This window comes from Colletotrichum godetiae (assembly GCF_030913485.1).
Source record: "Colletotrichum godetiae strain CBS 193.32 chromosome Unknown BDP55scaffold_106, whole genome shotgun sequence".
Classification (NCBI taxonomy): domain Eukaryota; kingdom Fungi; phylum Ascomycota; class Sordariomycetes; order Glomerellales; family Glomerellaceae; genus Colletotrichum; species Colletotrichum godetiae.
In genome coordinates this window covers 4,919-25,377 of record NW_026851354.1, presented here as the reverse complement: position 1 = coordinate 25,377, position 20,459 = coordinate 4,919, and the positions used below count along the sequence as shown (strand labels likewise).

Sequence of the window (20,459 nt, the reverse complement as noted above, 5' to 3'; positions counted from 1 at the left end):
AATCAACACGTCACAATCCAGGCCCGGGGGCGCGTACAACTTCACAATAGGGGCGGCCTCCCTTGCTACTTTAGGCCTTGGCGGAAATATGGCGTACTGTTTACGAATAGAACTGTATCCGTAGATGAGCTGTCATTAGAAAGGGGTGGGTCCGGGACCAGCCGCCCCTGCAGACTGCCAACCGGATACGATTCCAAACTACCCCAGGCATTAGTACGCCCTGCCGCCCACCATGTGTCGCCGAAACAAGTCGATCAGGGGAAGCGCCACGCTTCCTTATCAGTTAAGTTGCCCACCAAGCTTTTCTCTTTCTGCAAGGCTAATCTTTTCTGTCTCCCATTTCAAGTGCCGGCGCATTACGGCGGCCAGTCAGACTGACCTTTGAGGACCGAATTGGTCGATTACCAGCCGGTGCTTTGTCTGCTCGCGGTACTTGCGCATAGCATCACCGCCGCTGTGGTGATGGCATGGCAACCATGGGAGAAGTTCAAGGCCGACCATCCCGTCACGGCGGACTACATGGTTGAATCATGGGCAGCCGTCCGGCCATATCTGCCTCCGGTCAACTTCATTACCGTTCACTATGCCTACTTCATACTGACCGGACTCATCTTTGCCGGCATCTTTTACGGACTCTCGCGCCCGACCAACAGCGTCAGCTTCATCGATAGCCTTTTCCTCGTCCTCTCTGCCTTTACCACCTCCGGACTCAACACAATCGATATCAGCAAACTCAGTACTGCCCAGCAGGCTATCATGGCCTTGATGATGATTCTCGGCAGTCCCGTCTTCGTCTCTATCTTCACCATCTGGCTTCGCGCCCGCGTCTTTGAAAAGCGTTTCGAGGACATTGTCGAGACCGAACGGAACAGGAGGATCAAGAAGACTGGCGCCATAGTGGGTATGGCTGGAGCCATGATTGGCCTTCCTGTCATGTCGTCCTTTAAGGGGTCTAGGCGGAAGCAAAAGAAGGGTAGACATGAGCGGCAGGCCGAGGCAGATGCCTTCCAGCTAACGAAGCCTACATCCCGCGAGAATGACCACGGCCGGAGCCAAAGCCAGACCACCAATCAAGAGTCTGCACCACCCGGGATGCTAGAGCCCATCGAAGAGGGCCAGAAACTCGGTATCTCCACCAGCTCCACTGAGCCACTCTCGCCCAAGTCGAATGCCACCAACAGGCGAAGGCCTTTCAGTCGTGGCGATAGCCGCCAGTCTATTTCAGAGGGCTTCGATTTCAAGACGTTTATCCACGAGAACAAACAATCAGTTGGCAGAAATGGCCAGTTTTTCGACCTCTCGGAGGAACAGCGCGAGTATTTGGGTGGCGTCGAATACCGGGCCCTTAAGATTCTCTTTACCATTGTTTGCGTCTACTTCGTCCTCTGGCAGCTCCTTGGGGCCATCACACTCGGCGCCTGGTCATACATGCACAGCCAGAGCATAACGGCCGTCAATTCTCAAAACTCCTGGTGGGCTGGCATCTTTCTCGCTATCTCTTCTTTCAACAATGCTGGAATGACACTCCTGGACGCAGGCGTGGCAGCCTTTGACAATGATGCCTTCGTCTTGACCGTTGTTACCATCCTTTCCCTGGCTGGAAATGCTGCGTTCCCCGCATTCCTCAGAGCAACCGTCTACTTCTGTAGCTGGGTTTTGAAGTTGTCTGTCGACGACGACGAGTATACTGTCTGGAAGGAAGCTTTCGATTTCATCCTGAAGTACCCTCGTCGTCTGTACATGATGATGTTCCCTTCCAAGGCCAATCTTGTTTTTGTCACCATGTTCTCCACAATCGCGATCATGGACTGGGTCTTATTGTTGGTTCTCAGCATCGGCAACTCTGCTATCCAGGCATATCCGGTTGGAAAACGAGTTGGGCTGGCCATCTTTCAGGCATTAAGTAAGTCACCAAAGGAGGTTTCAACTGGCCCAGGCATTGACTGATCTTTCGACCTTTAGCCATTCCTTCCGGAGGTTTCGCGGTTGTTCCTGTGTCAAGCCTATACTTCGACGTTCTAGTCCTATGGGTCATCGTCATGTACATTTCCGCGTATCCGGAGATTATCGTCATGCGGAACTCAAATGTCAGTGGAATCCCTAGTCCAGCTAAGCCATATACTCCCAGCTAACACTGTTCAAGGTGTACGAAGAACGGTCACTAGGAATCTACACCACGGAACCTGAAAAGTCCGAGGACTCAGACTTGACTGCCAATGAGTCGGTAGATGAGCTGCTGCCAACGTTTGGGCCCCTCCTATCACGACCGGCGTCTGGCCATGCGCTTAGCTTAGAGCCAACAGCTGTTTCCGCATCAGGCGTGTCACAAGAAAAGACGGGCATTTCCACCAAACCCGTCAAAAGGCTAGCCGCCATTGGCCGGCGTGGTACCTCCTTCGTGGGCAAGCAGATCCAGAACAGGATGAACAACTTCCAGGGTGTGGGTGTGACGACGAAGCCGCGGCTAAAGCGGTCGGTTGCCATCAACTTTGACAACCCGAACGCGACGCCGGGCTCCACCTCTACGCCTGAGGGCCACGTGAGCCTCGTGTCGCAGCACCTCCGAGGGCAGCTATCGCACGATATCTGGGCCATCGCCTTCTCGCTGTTTTTGGTCACACTGATCGAGACGTCCCATTCGATCGCGGACCCGCGCTCTTACAGCGTCTTCAATTTCTTGTTCGAAATCGTGTCGGGCTACACAAACATCGGACTGTCCATGGGCCTTCCGGACCATTCTTTCAGCTTCGTGGGCGGCTGGTACACAGGTTCAAAGCTAGTGATGATTATAATGATGATCCGTGGCAGGCACAGAGGCCTCCCGGTCGCGCTGGACCATGCCGTCAAGTTGCCAGGATGGGACAATGTCAAGAAGCAGAATGAGGACGCTGAGATCAGGCGGAGTTTAAGTAAGAGTCGAACTACCTTATTTTAGACATGGCAAGCTTTTTTGTAGACTTTGTTCGTGAACGGACAGTAGACAGAATAGATTCCATTCCACGCCCAAGACTGTTGGGGTCATACTGCTCAATGTCTTACTACTAGCTTCTGCCCTAACGAATCATGCCCGTCACTGTTGTTCAAATGCAACCGTCTCACCTGGATACTCACCTCGAGGCCGCTGCTATCGAATACAAACCATTCAGATAATGACAAAGTATCTGAAGTCTAAGGGAGACCGTCTTAGTAACGTAATTCAAGTGGCAGAAATACGGGGGCGGGTACTTCATCCTTGACGTCCATTTACCCCATCGCCTCCAAAGCTGAGCCTTTCGGAGGGGTTGCGCCAGGCTGTGCTGAACGCTCCCACACAATTCGTTCAAAATAAATGTGTCGAGAATTAACTCACCGTATTCTCACAGCGTCATACAGGTCATTGGATGCGATTTTGGCAATCGTACAAGGTTTGGCTGTCAGTGAATCCCATCAGCCATCGCCGAAAATAGTGGGTACTGACACCGATAATAGTGGATCACATCGCCGAAAACACGGAAATACCCGGCGTGAGGCAACACGAATACAAGCCTTGAAGGCCTGAGGAGCTGCACATATAAGTCGCCCATATCACTGTTTTCTAGAGAGAGTCAATTCAGTGCGACCTCACAATCATCTAAACATCATTGCACTGCTGCATCATCTCGCTACTCCATATCACCGATTCATCATCTCCACAATGGGTTTCCACGGCCGTTACACTACTGAGAAGGTGACCTATCCGTCCCATGGGGAGACCATCACTGGAGTTCTCTACAAGCCCCACGGCGTCACCAATCCGCCCGGAATCGTGGTCCTAGGCCCCTATTCGTTTGTCAAAGAGCAAGCTCCGTTGCAGTATGCCACACGACTTGCTGATGAAGGCTACGCTGCCTTGATATTCGACCCACGCACTGTTGGAGAGAGTACCGGCCAGCCACGTCGTGTGGAAAACCCTGTAATGAAGAACGAAGACGTGGTCTCCGGTCTCGATTATCTCGTCAGCAGAGGCGACGTAGATGCCAAGAGATTATTCCTCGTAGGCGTCTGTCAGGGCGGCCCCGAGTGTCTTGATGTGGCGTCCTATGACGACCGCGTTGTCGCTGTCACTTCCGTGACGGGATACTACCGCGACCATGAGACGGATTTGTGGATGATATGCTCCGGCTGCGTCAATGTCGAGCCCGGTGTCGATGTAGGATCTTTGAAGATGCCTACGCCCGAGCAAGGAGAAGCCCTCTATCAGGCGCGCATCCAACGAGCCAAAGATGCCAAGGCCCTGTATGAAAAGACGGGGGAAGTCATCTACCAACCTCTTGTCGACCCCAAAGCTGCGGATCCGAACATAGGCTCCCTTGCCGGGCTCCCAGGACCTGTCACATGGTCGTGGTATGGCCCCTGGACCATGAAGGGCTTCGAAAACCGGTATGCGGTCATGAGCGATTTGGATCACTTCGGCTATTCCACCGTCGATGGCGTGGCCAAGCTCACCAAGCCGGCTTTGGTGATTCATGGCAATAATTGCATGAATGCCGCTGCAGCAAAGAGACATTTTGAGTCTATCCCGGCGAAGAAGAAGAAACTGATTTGGGAAGATGATATCTCGCATTTCCAGCACTACGAGCAACCGGATGTTATAGATAGGAACGTTGGTGCAATTGCGGCTTGGTTTGGAGAGGTAGAGGTGTAAGCCAAAGGCGTGTAGAACTTCTGAATGGAACTAAGTCGTCTCAACTGTGTTATCTATTGTTGGTGACACAGCTGAAGTCTTCATGCTAGGATTTACGACGCGGCCCTGTTTGTTCCACTGCGGAGCATCTCAGCAACGGCCTCGCAACCACCGATAGCACCTAGTCGCCACTTTCACCCTTCGTTGACCCTGGGTAAGGCCCTTCACTTGCCTCGATGTGCATCATTCGTGTATAATCACAATCCTGAAGCAGGCCGAGATGTTAGGGAACAACAGAACGGTGTCGCAACTCAGACAAAGTTGGAAAGTCAGGGTAGGATAATGGCTGAACAGAACCGTTACACAAGATTCCAGACCCCAGCTGGGCCATGTACATACAGGTTATCATGCACGTAGTTAGCGAAGGGCTGCTATCTACAGAAGACTTCCACCCCAAATGCAGTTAGAGGATTAAAAGTGAGGTGGGTATCGTAGGGACAGCTGCGGCGGTCGGTGATTTAAGTTTACACCAGTAAAGTAGGGTACCCTGAACTGATAATCAACTAGTCAACCTACGGTGAACCCCTTCTATCCCGCCATAATTGCCGAAGTCCTGTCCAAGCCGCTCGGAGTCTGATGCCGGAAGGGAGAGCTGGCTAGACCTTTGCCTGGCCGAGTGGCCTGTGCATGAGCGATTATGTAATCAGAGACCGGCGGTGATCCCAATCCCCTCAGCGCGAGCAATGTGTTGATCAACCCCTCTCTACATTTGCAGAGCTGGGCTTTACATGACGTCTGCTTGGCGACTCAATCCTTCCAGCGTGCAGTCATCACGCAGGCAGAAGCGTCTGATAATCTCATGCTCAGAATGCCACAGACGCAAACAGAAAGTGAGCTTCTTGATGGGCAGTTGGCTCATCTTGAACTAACTGGCACCAGTGCGATCGACAGCATCCGTGTTTTCATTGCTCACGACGAGGCAAGCCCGTATGGACCCTGTCGCCAAATATCGCTTTGAAATATACTGATAGAACTTAGGGATCTTGTCTATATGAGTATACTGCGCAAAAGCACGTGGGCGCCGAGACAGTGGCAACTCAGCTCGTGACAGTCCAAGATCTGCCAACAAACCCTACATATCAGTCGCAGTCTGACAGCACGCCCGGCGAAGAGAGAACGTCCGTTACTATTCAAGATCTTTCTACACGGTTGGGTTACTCTGAAAATACTAAAGGAACTCTTGATATTGTTTCCAACCTCGGAGTATTGGGCCATTACTCGGCCCTCAGCAGTAAAAGCCTACGGAACCACGATGCGGCAGTTCACTACGTCAATCTCATAAGGAAAATACCACAAAGGGAACACGTTATCATTCTCGTGCAGTCATTCTTTCAAAATGTGGCATGGCAGTATGATGTTATCGACGATTCTAAATTCTGCGACGAGCTATCAAATTGGAATCACATCTCCTCCACAGCGTTGAATCAAGGCCCCGAGAACTTGTCTGTAAACACCCGGGCATTCCCTGCTTTACTTCTTCAGGTTCTCGCACTCGCATTACAGTTCCATCCTGATCAAAACGATGAAGCACTAGAGGGCCTCAAGTACGCACCCGATATCGACTTCGCCGATCTAGCCGCCGATTATAGCAATGTGGGCCATCAAGTCGCGTCTATGCTTGGGAGCAAAGACATCTCATTGGCCAAAGTTCAGGCTGGACTGATGGAGGCATTCTTCGAGAAGAGTATCGGCTCAGTCATTAAATCATGGCACACCCTTGGGAGAGCGATTCGAGACGCTCAAGAACTTGGCCTGCACAGAAGTAGGGTTTGGGAAACAAGCCCTTGCGCCGAAAACGTCATGCAGACGCCAGTATTTCCACTGGAGAGGAAATTGTGGCTTGTGTTGCATCTCTGGGACGCACACATGGCTGTTGTTCTCGCGAGGCCCATTGCGACTAAATTAGATTCGAGCTTCGTGCCATCAACGAGTCTGATAGCTACTTCGCCCCCACACGCCTTTAACGACGTGACGTTATCCCCATTCGACTTCATAGTATGCGGCTATCATGCTGCCTACAAGTATCTGCAGGACATTCACGACCTTGAGATTGAGAACAAAGATGCGCAAGAGACTGTTCAGAATATACACAACGCCGTGATTAACAATATTTCCAAACTTCCGGCGTGGGCAACCTCGTCAAGCCCGGCACTCGACGGCAAACACCCTTGGCTTCCTGCTGCTCGTGAGACACTCATCACTGAGGTCCATTTTGTCCTCCTGGCATTGCACCGCCCTTTCATATCGACTCTGCCCGTCAGTCGAGCAGAGGCACACATGGCCGCGCTGAAGATGCTTGCATCGCAAAGCAGGCTGTTTGAACAAGCGGAGACCCAACTCTACAAGGGATTCACTCTGGTCTTTTCTACATTCGATGCCATGGTCCTGGTGGCAGCAACATACATTCAAGCCCCGGATGATCATCTTAATCTTCAGGCAGAATCGGTGAAACACTTGGAGTGGGGGTTGGCAAGGCTGGATGCCATGAGGTCTCGGAACTCCATGGCAGACTTTGCTTATAACACCGTAAAGGTGCTTTTCCGGAAAATGCTGAGCCAATCTTCCTCTTCAGACCCTTCTACTCTGAGAATTAACAAGCCGGAAACCCCGTTCAAAGCTGTGGAGACGCTGTCCTGGGATCATGATTCACAGGCCGACCCGGGTCTTCAGCAGAATCTAGATGCCACGATACTGCAAGAACCGCTATACGACCCAGTCTTTCAGGACATTTTTGGGGAACTCTTTCCCGTCCAGTGGCAAGGGCTGACCAACCCTGAACCTGGCGAACATGGAGAGGCAATGACCGATAGTCTTTGGCAATTGATGGACGAGCTCACGTAGCGAACGCTCCATGTCCCTATAGATGCAAATCAGCACCAGCTTCCGTTCATTAGATATTAGACAGCTGACGAGTTCGGTCAAACTTATCGCAGTTTGTTCCATTTGTATAACATTGCTCAACGCAAGTAAACAGCACGAGAATTGTCCAACGCAAATTTGCAGCAAAGTAGCTGGTTTATCGATCTCACTCAGGGCAAGTTTGGAATGAGAGTCCGAGATACTGTGCTGAAATTGTTGTACGCCGAGCAATCTCACCGGCATCAGAGAATTGAGAAACAATTGTTCGAAGGCTGTATTCACCGACCTTACATTTTCAAATATCGGTGAAGAGGCCACTGGCGAGTTACACTCGTTGGGCACTTACCATACATGGTAGTCGGAATGATGACATTGCCATGTTACCCAACTCACTTTTAGCATGACACCAACATGAAGATTCCTGCCCCAGACGGCATTGCCCTCCATAAAAGAGACTAGCATACGGGGATAACGACTGTAGTGCAGACCTCACCACAATCTGATGGGGAAATTATCATCGACATCCAAAATATTCTCATGAGAATGTGAAAATGATGCAGGCAGATTGTATGAACTGTCCAAATAATCTGGTTCTAGTGAGGTGTATAAATACAAAAGAGAAAATATGGTTATGTACGAAGACACGAAGACACTTATCTGAATGCAGAGTATTGATACAGGATATTGATGTAAGAGTCAATTAGGTACAACGAATAGTAGAATAGGATTAAAGATCAGAGACCCTGTCCATACTTGCAGCTCTCCGAAACCTGTAATTACGTGCTGCAGCTCCCGCGAAACATTGTGTGTTGCTCTTAAGGGAACGAATCTTTTCAGTTCCAGCCAAGTTTGAAAGGACTCTTAGGCCGGAAGCTTGAAGCCGGTTCTGCGGAGGTTCTGGAATACGTGCTCCGGATCGTACTCCTCTGCGACGGATTTAAGGAAATTAATGGTCTCTTCGCCGTGTGTCGAAAGCGGGTCTTGGTCCTTCCAGGCGTAGTTGAGGTATTTCCACTCTTTGTAAGCCTCGATCTCCTTGGCGTACTCGTCAATAGCGGCGCGGAAGTCGAGAGCAAAGGGGAGGATCAGTTTCTGGTTCGCAGGGGTATCGACAGTCAAGGCGATGAGCCACATGATGGTAGGGCCATCGGCAACAACGCTCTCCAGACCAAGTGAGTTCCCGCCGTTCTTGAGACCGTGCTTGACGATAGATTGGGTGACAGGCTGGAACTGAACAAGGACATTAAAGTCTGACTCGGGCGCGGCTTCCTTCATCTTGGCCGAGTACTCCTTGAGCTTGGTGTCGATGAAGTCCATGATACGGAAGTCGTTGGTAGTCTGGCCAACCATCCAGTTTGCGCTATTAAATGGTGTCAGTACTGTTTCGCGGCCCTCCATGTTGACAAGCAGGACAACTTACTACAAGCCCAAGGGTGTAGGACCAGTGAATTCCGGGACGAGCTCGGCTACAGTGCCCACACGGACGGTACTGGAGATGTTGGGGATGGCATAGTACTCGTCAAAAGCAGGCGCATCCATGTTGGCCTGGACGTTGGTCAAGATTGACCTCAAGCTGAAACCCGTCTTGTCATAGTACAGTGCGACAATGTTCTGGCTGTAGGGGTCGTTGTCCATGTTGTTGGCAAAGTTCAGGTACGCATTAAAGACGTTGTCTCTCTCGGTAAGGTTGTAGCTCACGAAGCCGCCTGACATCTGGGTCGAGTCGACAGTGCCTGTGAGGAAAAATTGAGCAAAGAACGCCACAAATGACGGCATGTATCACTTACGAGCATCGATTCTGGTGACGAAGCCAAAGTTGCCTGAGCCTCCCTTGAGGGCCTTCCAGAGGTCCGCATTCTCGTTTGCATTAGCGTTGACAACGGAACCATCCCCGAGGACAACCTCAAAGTTGGTGACTGAGTCGCAAGCAAAGCCATGAGAGTTGGTGTGGAAGGAGTACTGAAGTCCCGCACGTTAGTAAATAAAGGAAACCCGGAGTTGATTTGACTTACACCACCACCCGTCGTGAAGCCACCAACACCAACAACTGACGCTCTGCCGCCAACAGCAGCAACACCATATGGATCAAGGGTAGAAAAAACCCTCTCCCAGTCTGAGCCGGGTTGGATCGAAGCGATCTTTGTTCCTTCGTCATATGTCGTGGTGTTCATGTAACCTGGTTTGGAAATGACTATCAGTACATATCATATTGTAAAGGTAGGTCAACTTGTTCGTGTAAGTGCTTACCAAAGTCAATGGTGACACCCTTCTTGACGCCATTAGAGCCCGTGAAGGCTGAGTGAGCACCACTCCGAATACCAAAGGGACATTGGTTCCTGTTCAAGATCTTTGCGATCTTCGTCACGTCCGAGGTGCTCTCAGGCAGCACCATGCACCATGGAGCTTGCGCAGCATTGGCAGAATAGTATGTCTCTAACCGCGCATCGTAGAATGAGTTGTCCTTTGAGTAGACCTTGCCTTGAAGGTCTTGATCTTGGGCAAGGGCTGAGCACTGTAGGTGTCCAAGGTTAGAAATGATCGCCAGTGGGAGTGGATGAGAGAGGGAATGGGACGGTAACGTACACACACGCAGTGAGGACTGCGACCCCTTGCTGAGACAGTCGAGGCAGCCAAGGCCAAGATCGACAAATCCGTTGAGAACCTCATAATTACTAGAGTTTGTTTGACTCTGTGTGTATGCGCACGAGCTCCCGTGGTCGTTGCGTGGGGGTGATCTGATGGGAGGATCGGGATTGTTGACTGGATGGCAGCAAGACCAGGTGAGAGGATGAGAAAGACTAGAAACTCTCGAGGTGTTCTAGCGAATATCTATTGCCGTTGCATTCAGAATCAGCGATCAAATCTCCAGTGCCTTCCGAGTCCGCAGTTTTAAGTTCAGACCGACCTCGCCTCCACCGCGAGCTAGTGTCCTCGAGGGAGAACGGAGAACCAGCATGAGTCGACGTAATTTGATTTAATGCAACTAGCGGGCATTCACTATCCCACAAGCCGCGGTTCACACAGGGACCGATGTATACCCGCACGAATCCGGTAGGTGAAGTGGGAAGTTAGAAAAAGAAGAGAAGTAATCTTCAGCTTGTTGATGGGGCCAAAGGATCATGTTTGCTATCTTCTCGGAGGTTCAATCCTCGTTTAGGTTGTGTATTGCCTCTGAAATCCATCAGAATTTCAAGGCGTCGTGGCAAGACGCCTTGAAACCAGGTTACATCAGCCACAGGATCGCAATCCGGCAAGAGGAGTACAGCCAACAGCTTCATTCTCGTGGTATTTTCGTCATGAGAGTCTTAGGGACGGGGAGCTGACCTGCAAAGTATTGTTCCGCCCCCATTTCCACAACATCTCCAACATGCAGTGCGACGTTCTCCGGGATGATTTCCTTGAGGTTTCGGAACGAAGAGCTGCTGGGCAATGAGTGCTGACAAAATTCAAACGTTCCGACTTGGCAGTATGGGTTTCCTTGTCTCCAAAGGACAGGGAATAGGGCTGTAAGCAGTACAACGCCGGTACACTTGGCTCGATCCCATCTTGTGCCCGCCTCCCCGATGCATACTAAGTCGAGTTGTACCGACACACACTTCTCACTATCAAGCACGAAACCACTTTTATCGAAGCAAACAATCGCATGCCACTTTGCCGCTCTGCCGTGCGATATCTTGATATGTACGAAGGAAGGATTTCCGCAAACAATTGTTTGCTCCGCCAAGAGCCAGAGTTACATCCTGTGGGCCACGGCCCCTCGACGACTTCGAACATGTTGTTGGTCGATGAGGGATAATCCTCTGCGTCGACATCATCTCCAAAGAGCTCATCTCCGAACCTTTGAACAGCCGCCTCCTGATTTTTCCTTTTCCAAATTGTGGAGGCGAGTCATGTTGGTGAAGTTTGGGCAGATTTACTTACCCTATCCATGGTAAACAAGTGAGCCGTTGGCCGGTTGTGTAGGCCAAAAATGTGCATTCAAAGTATATTATAACGATCGCCTCCGAAGAAGCAGAAGCTCTGCTTTGCAACCCTCACTCCAGAAAAGGAGGAAATGTGGCCCGTACGACGGAGGTCCTTCTAATCCATTCCGCCTGAGCATGGATACGCCTCTGGGATGCTAGATCCATATATGAATCAGCAAGGAGTGGATTCTTCCTGTGACGCACCCTGGGTTCCGTTCGACTACGTGTGTTGGGGCCGCTGTCTGGTTCTATCGGCTTTGACCAAGATCTGACGCAAAGGGCGGAGGATCTGAAGGCTCGGCCGTACACTACTCTGTAAATCTCTCGAGTCTCCCCCGCCCCTGATTCCAAGCAGAATGATGGGGGGCTGCGAGAGCGAGGGTAAGTGGCAGCCGGGACCCAATAGGCATGATATTCCTCTATCTTGGACTCCGGAGACTGGAGCCATCGGTCCTTTTGTCAGGGCTGTCCCGACCCATTGTCGACCCCAGTTTCGGCGGCCCGCTTTCTGACTAGTCATTCTCCTCTTCTGCACCAGCCTAACTACCGGGGCTGGACCAGGAACCCCAGTCCATAGAGACAACTTCGAACACTCCCCAATAACAGAACCTTATTGTGAGTTCGGACCAGACTTCTTGATCGGGACGTGGATCGTCCAGCAAACACTGTGCCTCTTATTGATGTTGGAAGGGCAGCGATCCCACGAATGAGAAGCTGTTCGGTTGCGGAACAACTAGCTCAAGATCTCAAGCAGTGAGTATGGTGAGTATGGTGAGTATACTTTTAACAGGAATGCGACTGCAATACAAGAAAGGAAGCCTATCCTGGCATTAAAGCATAGGCCTCATAAGTATTTGAGTTGAGATGGATACCAATTACATGTGTCGTGGCAGATCGCACATATCAGGAGTTCTCAAAGGGACCTCGAGTGATCCATGCTCTCTTCTCGGCATCATCTAGAGTTCATCCCGTCGAGAAGAGAAAAGGTGGGAGAAAGTGCTTGAGGCATGCAATTTCGTCGAAGGGGGAGGCCCGAATTTTCCACGTTGAACCCTGGTCCTTTACACCCTCGGTACACCCGAGCGTGGCCACCGAGGATGGCGAGTGAATCCCGTCAGAACTCAGTACGATAACATGTATATACGCTAGATCGGATGCTGTTCCCTTTTCCAATAGATCCAAGATTTCGGTTGCTTGCGAATCTGAACCATTTTATTGGCATCATGTCGGAAGTCTCTGTGATCCCAGCCCCGCCGGGCATCACGGTCGACTTTGACCACCCGAGGCAGCAAAAGGTGCTGGAGCATTATCTTCTCTTTGGTATTGGCGGTACGATTGCCTTTATCGCCCTGTGCCAGAGATTTTACACCAAATTATTTCTTTCCAAAGGACTGCAAGTTGATGATGGTGAGTTACCTTGGTTGATCGACCTAGCATCTCGCACGCCCAATACTGACTATCGAAAGCTTTCATGTTTCTGGGATGGGTAAGTTGGACTTCACGATCCATTGATCGCTGTTCAGCTCCTTGGCTACCAGATCATCGCCTAACCTTCCTTCTCTCAGGGTGCCTCCGTAGTCACTCAAGCAATGCTTGTTGGTAGGTGTAACCCATCTTGCATGCTGCAAGTCACTTGAAGCTGACCAGATTGATACAGCTTCTATCGCTGAAGGTGGCATGTGCGTCCATGCTTGGGAGATGCCGATGTCAAGATTTGTGCGCTACTCCATCGTGAGTCTATCGCAGAAGTCTCTAGTTCCCATGCTGTGCTGACCTAGCAAAGACCACCTACGTAACAGCGCCTGTCTTCATGCTGTGCAATGGCTTCACCAAGTTGTCTCTTTTGACATTCTACCTTCACCTTTCTCCGCAGAAGTGGTTTAGAATATCAGTATGGACGGGCATCGCGGTAGTCTCCCTATATACAGCATGCATTACTATTCTGATGCTGTTCCACTGCAACCCCGTCAGGAAAGCTTTCGACTTCACCATCACCGGGGGAAAGTGCCTCGACGTTGGTATTCTATACATGGCTACGGCTGTTTCGAACATCATCACCGATGTCATGCTATTCATTTTACCGATGCCCATGATCTTCAGTCTTCGCATGAAGATGGCATCGAAGATCGGCGCCGTTATCATCTTTGCCATCGGATCAATGTAAGTGGCCCTTGTCACTCGAGGTCCAAGCACATTTCACTGATAGCATGGGAAGGACGGTGGCCACCTCTGTCGTGAGACTTACCTACCTACCCCCGCTGCTCGTTAGCGTAGATCCGTCATGGGATGCTGCACCTGCAAATATCTGGACGTAAGTGTCCTCGATCACTGCATACTTTTTCGATTCCCAGACCTAACCCTTCCTGTCGATAGATTCGTCGAAGCCAACCTTTTTGTAATCTGTGGTTCGATGCCCACCCTGCGAAAATTCTTCAAGCACTTCGCGCCGAAACTCATGGGCTCCTCGACGAACCCATCATCCTACGCAGTCGGTGGATACCGAATGTCATACGCGCATCAAAGGTCAACCAATGCTATGAAAAGCAGGCAACGAAAACAATACGAGCAATTTCGAGACGAGAACGAGATGCATACTTTTCACTCCGACCGCAAGAGGACAAACGAAGAAGACCCTGGCTTCTCGTCCGTAGTAGTAGCCGGCGGGAGGGAGAGCGCTGACGACATGAGTGACAAGGCGATTCTACAGACCAAGACCGTCACGATACAGCGCGATTGAGGGATACATACACATAATGTCTTATGATTCGGGCCGGGTTTAGAGGGTACAAAATGCATTGGACTGGAGTTCGGTAATGGTTGAGGGTGTACTGGGAATCTAGTTCTGGACGGTCTGCATCATAGAGTCAAAAATTCACACGCAGGGTGGAAAAGATAATTCGTTAAAATATTGTTTAGTCTCTGCCACTGGCCTTTATTGTGATCCTAGGTAGGTATTGAAGCTGGTATCTTACACTGGAGTATCCTCAACACCGTCCGTAAACACGATACTAACGTTGATGGTTGCTCAGATACTAGAGCTGAACCAAGCTCCTATCGACTCAGGTTGGCTAATACTGTCTCGAACTGCCGAGCGAAGGTACCGCTTTATCTCTGTGTTGCTTTCGTTCCTGCCGGTCAGCCTTGATTGAAGGTCTGAGTTCAAGATCTGTAAGTGAATCGTACGACCAGTTTGCAAATCATCTGCACGAGCCTTGTCGCCCTGGTCTCGAAGCTTTTCGAACAGGCCGTACAAGCGTGTCCGATATCTCGTACGCCGTAAGTAACGGACGGCAAATATTTTCCCGTCAGCAATTAGATGGGATAGGGGTTGGTAAAGTACTCTCTTTCCAAGTCATTCCGGCTAAAGCCGACAAGATTCAAGGTACTTCTCTTCCAGAGGCCCCCTTGAAGTTTGATGAACACCCCAAAACTCTAACAGGAAAACTGGGACTTCCATCAACTTGGGTTCTAACTAGAATACAGCGGCTATTTTAGCGGGCGTCCCTGACATGGAGCCCCTTGTTTCCTGATCGTGGTGGTGATGGTTCGGATGCAGCCGAGCAAATCTCTTGGCGAGTCGTAGCCCCCTTTCTCCCGTTATTAGCTTCTCAATACACCGTCCAAGTGCTTTTCTCTCACTTTGGGGCTCACACAAAAGTGGCTGCTTTAAACGTTACAGAGTGATGCCTAAAATAAGCAAGGTAATGAGTGTAAGCAGATAGACAGGGGGTTATTGGTCATGTTAGCGCTTTCGGGCACCTAATAACTCGGAGCTAACTTCTCAATTCTATAAACAATTTTTGTTCTATAGAACATATATTTTTATACTAACAGCTTTTACGGTTAGAGAATACTATTTAATTAAAGGTACTATTATCCCTCCTTTACCCTAAATTTAGACTAACTTATCGCGCGACTTTTACATATATTATTAGCGAAATACTATTATAGTTAGCTAGTTATAGAAGTATATTTATAAAGGTTAAGGCTATAATATTTAATAATAGTGTCGTTCGTTCTTATAATATAATAATTAGATTATTACGGCCAGCTAAGTATAATAAAGTAAGTTCGCACAAGTTTTGAATATAAAAATTAAAAAAATAAAAAAGTCGTTTAATAACTTCGAAGGAAGTTATATTTTATAAATTATAAGATGAAACTTTAATAGTTAATAATAATTTTTTTAAAGAGTTTTTATTTAGAATAATTAAAAATAATTATAAAATTTAATATAAAATTAACATTTGAAAGAACTATAGAATATCTATTTTTAAATCCAGCTTAAACTTATCTTATATATAAATTTTATCTCTAAATATATTTTTTATATTTTATAAAATCGTTTTAAATTATCTTGATTTAAAATAATTATTTAAATTTTAGATTATATTGAATTATTTTATATTAAAATAATTTTTATTTTATTAATGTAAAATAAATAAGGCTTTAGTAATTAATTATAGTCTTATTAAAAAGGTTCTTAATAAAAATAGCTAAAAATGATTATAAAATCTAATACTAAATTAAGTATTAAAAAAGTTATAAAAAGTCTATCCTTAAGCCCGGCTTAAATCTATCCTATATATAAATCCCGTATATTATCTAAACAGTTCTTTTATAATTAGGACCGATATTACGATATCGGTCCTATAAAGGTAAATCGCCTTTATTTTATCGGTCCTATTTATAAACTACTTATCGTTTATCGGTTTTTATTATTATTATGTAACTTACCTATAATTCTTCCGACCTAAAAGGAGTTATCCTAAATCCGTTCCTCTATATATATAATATAATAGCCGCCGTAGGCCTTATAGGGCGAGACCCTGGCCTCGTTATATATGTTAGGTCGTAATAGCGGAGGTCGTTTACTTCTTTAACTATTTTAATTTAATTATTTATTTAGGCTATTACTATATCGTTATTTAACGTCTAGTAATTATAATTTAAGGGTTTTTTATACTCCTATACCCTCTCTAGCCTTACTAACCTCTTAATAAAAAAAATAGGCAATTTCTTTTTAATATTTTAATTATTTTAAATAAAGTAGTTTAACGAGGTTATTAAGAAGAGCTGTCGCTATAGGGCTAGGCTTTTTATTTATAATGTCTTATTAATCGCCTCCCTTATATAATAATAGCATATATACCCTCTTATTCTTTTTATTTTTTTTTACCCTTTTTTTTACGCCTAAATTAGCAGGTTTTTATATTATTATTAGCTATTCTCGTTATTTAATACCGGAGTTTAGTCTTACTTTTTATTTTAACTTAAATATAATATAGGGTACAATATACCCCTAGCGGATAAAACTAAAGCCCTAATCGTTTTAGTATTAGTTAAAGGTCGGTAAGCTCTATATTTATAATTAATAAAAAATATTTATAATTTATTTATATTAATATTTATTATTTTAAAAAATATCAATATATTATTAATATACTTTCCTTTACTTTAATTACTTATATTATATTAATCTTATATTTTTATTTTATATTAACTATACTGGTTTATAAAAGCTTAAAAATTATAGGAGATATAGTTAAATATTATAATTAAAAAAGATATAAAAAGTAAATCTAGTATATTATATAAATTTAAGCTTAATATTTTTATAAAGCTATTATAAGAATTAGCTTTTCTTTTTAGGCTAGGCTTTACTAAAGATTTACCGAGCCTTAGCCGCAGCCTTATAGCTAGGCCATGTCGAGCCTTAGCTATAGCCTTATAGCTAAGCTAGACCTGGTTAGTTGCCCGTACACTAGGCACCCTTATACTTAAAAGCTAGTTACCGGCCTATAACGGTCATAATATATTATTTATATAAATAAAATAAAAATATAGTTACTCTTTACGGGACGGAAAAATTATAAAATAAATTATACTACTAAAAGCGAGAAGTCGCTGCTGTGGCCGCCTAATCTGGTGGAAAGCGTCGCCGTTTTACGCGGCGTAAGCAGTGAGGGGAACTCGGCGAAGGGCGGACACAGCCAGGTATTAAATACTTGTCCAGCTGCCTCCAACATCCACCCGCACCCTGGTCATGGCAGGGCGCCCCACGCTGCTATTTTGGTCCAAGCGCTGCCATGTCCTCCCTGTCCGTTGATTATGCCACCCGTTTCCTATTGCCAACTCCCTCGCTTTTTGACATCCGTTGGAGTCATTTCTGGCTGCTCAGGCTGCTCAGGTCCCGCTTGACCAAATGGCGCCGCCCTCCATAAAGAGCGGCATTGCGCCCGCCGTTTTCTCTCGTCTTCTCTCGTCTCGCTACATGATCACGACCCCTCCTTTCCTGCTGATGCGACGAGCGACCATCTGCCAGCCATGCCCCGGTCAGTGCTCCCCGATTGCCGCCCTACGCAAACAAACGCGACCGCAGACTTTCTGAAGCGATTCACCGATCGAGAAAGACAGCAGAGGACCGCGAACCAGCCGAAGCCGTTCTCAGCTGCGGAGCATGCCGCCCTCCGCAATCAGCTGAAGAACGTCCACTTCATCAAGCCAAAATATTCAGACGAAACCGAGATCAATATTGCGGTCGTATGCAGGAAATGGAAACGGTTCGTCGCTAGTAACCCAGAACCTATCTTCTTGTTGACTGACCTACAAAATAACAGGTACTGTAAGGAGCAGAACTTCGGCGAGTGGCAGGCGGCCCTGGAAACCGTAACCCGCGAGACAATGATGAGCTTCTTTCTCCGGGTTAGCGAGTGGTCCATAGGGAAAATCAAGTCATGGGGTACACCGCAGGTATATATCCGTCAGTTTCAGCAGCTCTATACCAACGCCACCGGTCGCTACATGGACAGGAATGATGTGAAAGAGCTCTATAAGGTATTCATTAGCTTGCGGCAGTCGACACTTTTACAATGCTGACATGGGATGGGCTAGTTTCTCCACACGGTCCTGATTCCCCGCTTCGGATACCGGGCACCTAACATCAACGGGAAGCCTGTCCTCGGCGCTGATAATCTCCTGGCCATCTTGACTTTCAATATCGCGTATGACGATGGTATCTTCCCATCAGAGCGACAGCGCCCTCAGCTGGCTGGTTGCTACCAGCTTCTCTGCTATACTGGTGCACGACCTGCCGAGATTGTGCATGCTGAAAGGAAGAAGCCCAAGGACGGATGCACCGACGAGATTTTCAAGCTCAAAGGCGTCAAGTCCATCAATTACGAGTGTGGCAAAGACGTCGAGAACGTGGACGAGGACGACCAGCCACCGCAAGACGAAGACTCCCTTCTCCTCGACAGATTGTTGCTACAAGAAACAGCTGGGCGCGGGCGTCCCAAAGCCTTGTGCTATGAGGACATCCTCATGATGATTGTTCGCCATCCAGTGACGGGACGAGCTGTACCAGCGATGGCCATCAAGTTCATCCACCACAAGGGGGCCGACAACAAGCCCAAGCCGTGAGTATACGTGGCACCGCGTTTCCGACCCCGTTTCGTAGTGATCATACTGACTATGCACAGGACTGTCTTCTTCTTCACGCCTGCGAGGAAGCTTATCTTCTGTGCCGTCAGCACTATCATCGCTCTGGCGCTCCACGACCAGGCTTTCGACGCAGCGAGCTTAACAGATGCGACCCAGGTGCTAAAAACCAAGATCCGGGGTCCGGTTCAATCTACGGCTATACGGTGGAAGCCGTCAATGCTAAAGGTTCCAGTTTTTCGAAGGTTCAACGGTGCTACGTTGGCGATGGACGAGGCCATGACCTATGCCAAATTACGAGACGACATGGGCCGACAGAGCCTTGATGCAGGTTTCGAGAGGGCTTGGACGCCACGGTTCGCCCGGAGAGGGGCGGCAAATGCAGCAAACGGTAGGTCGAAGTAAGCAGCGGTTGCAGAGGATCACCAATACTAACAGCTTCTGCCTCAGGGAATGCGTCTGATGCCGTTCGCGACCAGATGATGCGCCACGATCCCAAGTTCGCTACTTTCCACGGCGCGTACCTTAATGAGAATGTCGAGTTCGACCTCCAGAATACTTTCCTAGAAGAAGAAACGGAAGAGCAGATGTACAAAGTGTTTGCGCATGTTAGCCTCACGCGCGATCCCCGCGCAACGAGAGACATGGTCCCCAAGGACGTCTGGGAAAACTTGTCACCCGATCCGGAAATTTTGGAGCTGGAGGAACAACGACGGAAGTTAAAATGCGGTTACTACCGAGTGCAAGGCACAGAGAACGAAGCCGAGATCCGCAGGCTAACAGAGAAGATACGCACGAAGGTGGATCGGCGCGACAAGAACGTCGTGAAGGAATATCGCGAATATTATTTTTACAACCGCCCAACATGGGATATCGAGAGGCAGGCAAACGGCGAAGAAGAGAAGTATGCTGAACCCGAAATTAACCTCCAGATCCCCGAACGCGCCAGACTGGCCCAGATCCTCTGCCACCAACCAGCCGACTGCACTCACGACGAACTAATGGAGCTTTGGATCGAAGCTATCGATCTGATGGTCGCACTTTGTGATAAGAGAGAGACAGTCAGACAGACCCGCATCCGCTCCCATCCTCAACCCAAGCCACCGATCGAAGAGGAGACTCCTCAAGCCAATCGCTTCCCACTCCTCCTCGACCCGAACCAGTGTCCTGATTGCGTCGGCGACGAGAGGCTCCCCCTAGAAGAACGAACGTTCAAGTACTGCCGGCCGACGGTCAGAAACGACCACTTTGACAACCAACATTTAGTAGAACGAGAGCGTGCTGTACAACGCGGTGATCTCATTCGGTGTAACCATCCTCAGTGCCAGCATGACCCAAACTTCCCGACACTTGATGCGTTCAGACGGCATGTACAGACCTCCCATGGAGTTTCGCTTAGGACCTCAGACCAGGTCATGCAACGACGATCCAAAAAGGTCAAGCGTAGACAGATGGCTCGAGGGATGGAGGCCCAAATTGAGGGCCGGGCCTAG

The 20,459-nt window shown here is 48.4% G+C and overlaps 6 protein-coding genes across 6 annotated transcripts; 5 read left to right on the top strand and 1 right to left on the bottom strand.

The window, feature by feature from the left end:
• Window positions 1-519: 519 nt before the first annotated feature.
• Window positions 520-2,935, top strand: BDP55DRAFT_568105 (potassium transporter 1; the record flags this gene model as incomplete). Its single annotated transcript, XM_060570646.1, has 3 exons — window positions 520-1,903; window positions 1,963-2,087; window positions 2,144-2,935. 3 exons carry the CDS (start codon window positions 520-522, stop codon window positions 2,933-2,935), a joined length of 2,301 nt encoding a protein of 766 aa, XP_060421830.1.
• A 648-nt stretch (window positions 2,936-3,583) lies between these two features.
• On the top strand, window positions 3,584-4,873 carry BDP55DRAFT_686877 (Esterase/lipase). The gene has a single exon (XM_060576540.1). The coding sequence runs from the start codon at window positions 3,674-3,676 to the stop codon at window positions 4,661-4,663; it is 990 nt and encodes a 329-aa protein (XP_060421829.1). The 5' UTR covers window positions 3,584-3,673; the 3' UTR covers window positions 4,664-4,873.
• Window positions 4,874-5,430: 557 nt separating this feature from the next.
• BDP55DRAFT_568090 (uncharacterized protein) lies at window positions 5,431-7,543 on the top strand (the record flags this gene model as incomplete). The annotated part of the gene is made up of 3 exons (XM_060570642.1): window positions 5,431-5,532; window positions 5,582-5,629; window positions 5,681-7,543. 3 exons carry the CDS (start codon window positions 5,431-5,433, stop codon window positions 7,541-7,543), a joined length of 2,013 nt encoding a protein of 670 aa, XP_060421828.1.
• An 879-nt stretch (window positions 7,544-8,422) lies between these two features.
• Window positions 8,423-11,491, bottom strand: BDP55DRAFT_735213 (FAD binding domain-containing protein; the record flags this gene model as incomplete). The annotated part of the gene is made up of 6 exons (XM_060580291.1): window positions 8,423-8,921; window positions 8,982-9,294; window positions 9,349-9,520; window positions 9,574-9,737; window positions 9,809-10,073; window positions 11,483-11,491. 6 exons carry the CDS (start codon window positions 11,489-11,491, stop codon window positions 8,423-8,425), a joined length of 1,422 nt encoding a protein of 473 aa, XP_060421827.1.
• A 1,258-nt stretch (window positions 11,492-12,749) lies between these two features.
• BDP55DRAFT_699226 (uncharacterized protein) lies at window positions 12,750-14,263 on the top strand (the record flags this gene model as incomplete). Its single annotated transcript, XM_060577872.1, has 6 exons — window positions 12,750-12,933; window positions 12,993-13,016; window positions 13,166-13,257; window positions 13,310-13,686; window positions 13,742-13,837; window positions 13,900-14,263. 6 exons carry the CDS (start codon window positions 12,750-12,752, stop codon window positions 14,261-14,263), a joined length of 1,137 nt encoding a protein of 378 aa, XP_060421826.1.
• Window positions 14,264-17,853: 3,590 nt separating this feature from the next.
• On the top strand, window positions 17,854-20,459 carry BDP55DRAFT_568116 (FluG domain-containing protein; the record flags this gene model as incomplete). Its single annotated transcript, XM_060570647.1, has 4 exons — window positions 17,854-18,363; window positions 18,421-18,944; window positions 19,008-19,357; window positions 19,417-20,459. The coding sequence occupies 4 exons, from the start codon at window positions 17,854-17,856 to the stop codon at window positions 20,457-20,459; spliced, it is 2,427 nt and encodes an 808-aa protein (XP_060421825.1).

Excerpts from the sequence above, each read along its gene's own strand:
- BDP55DRAFT_686877 (XM_060576540.1), top strand. The coding sequence starts at position 3,674 with ATGGGTTTCCACGGCCGTTACACTACTGAGAAGGTGACCTATCCGTCC.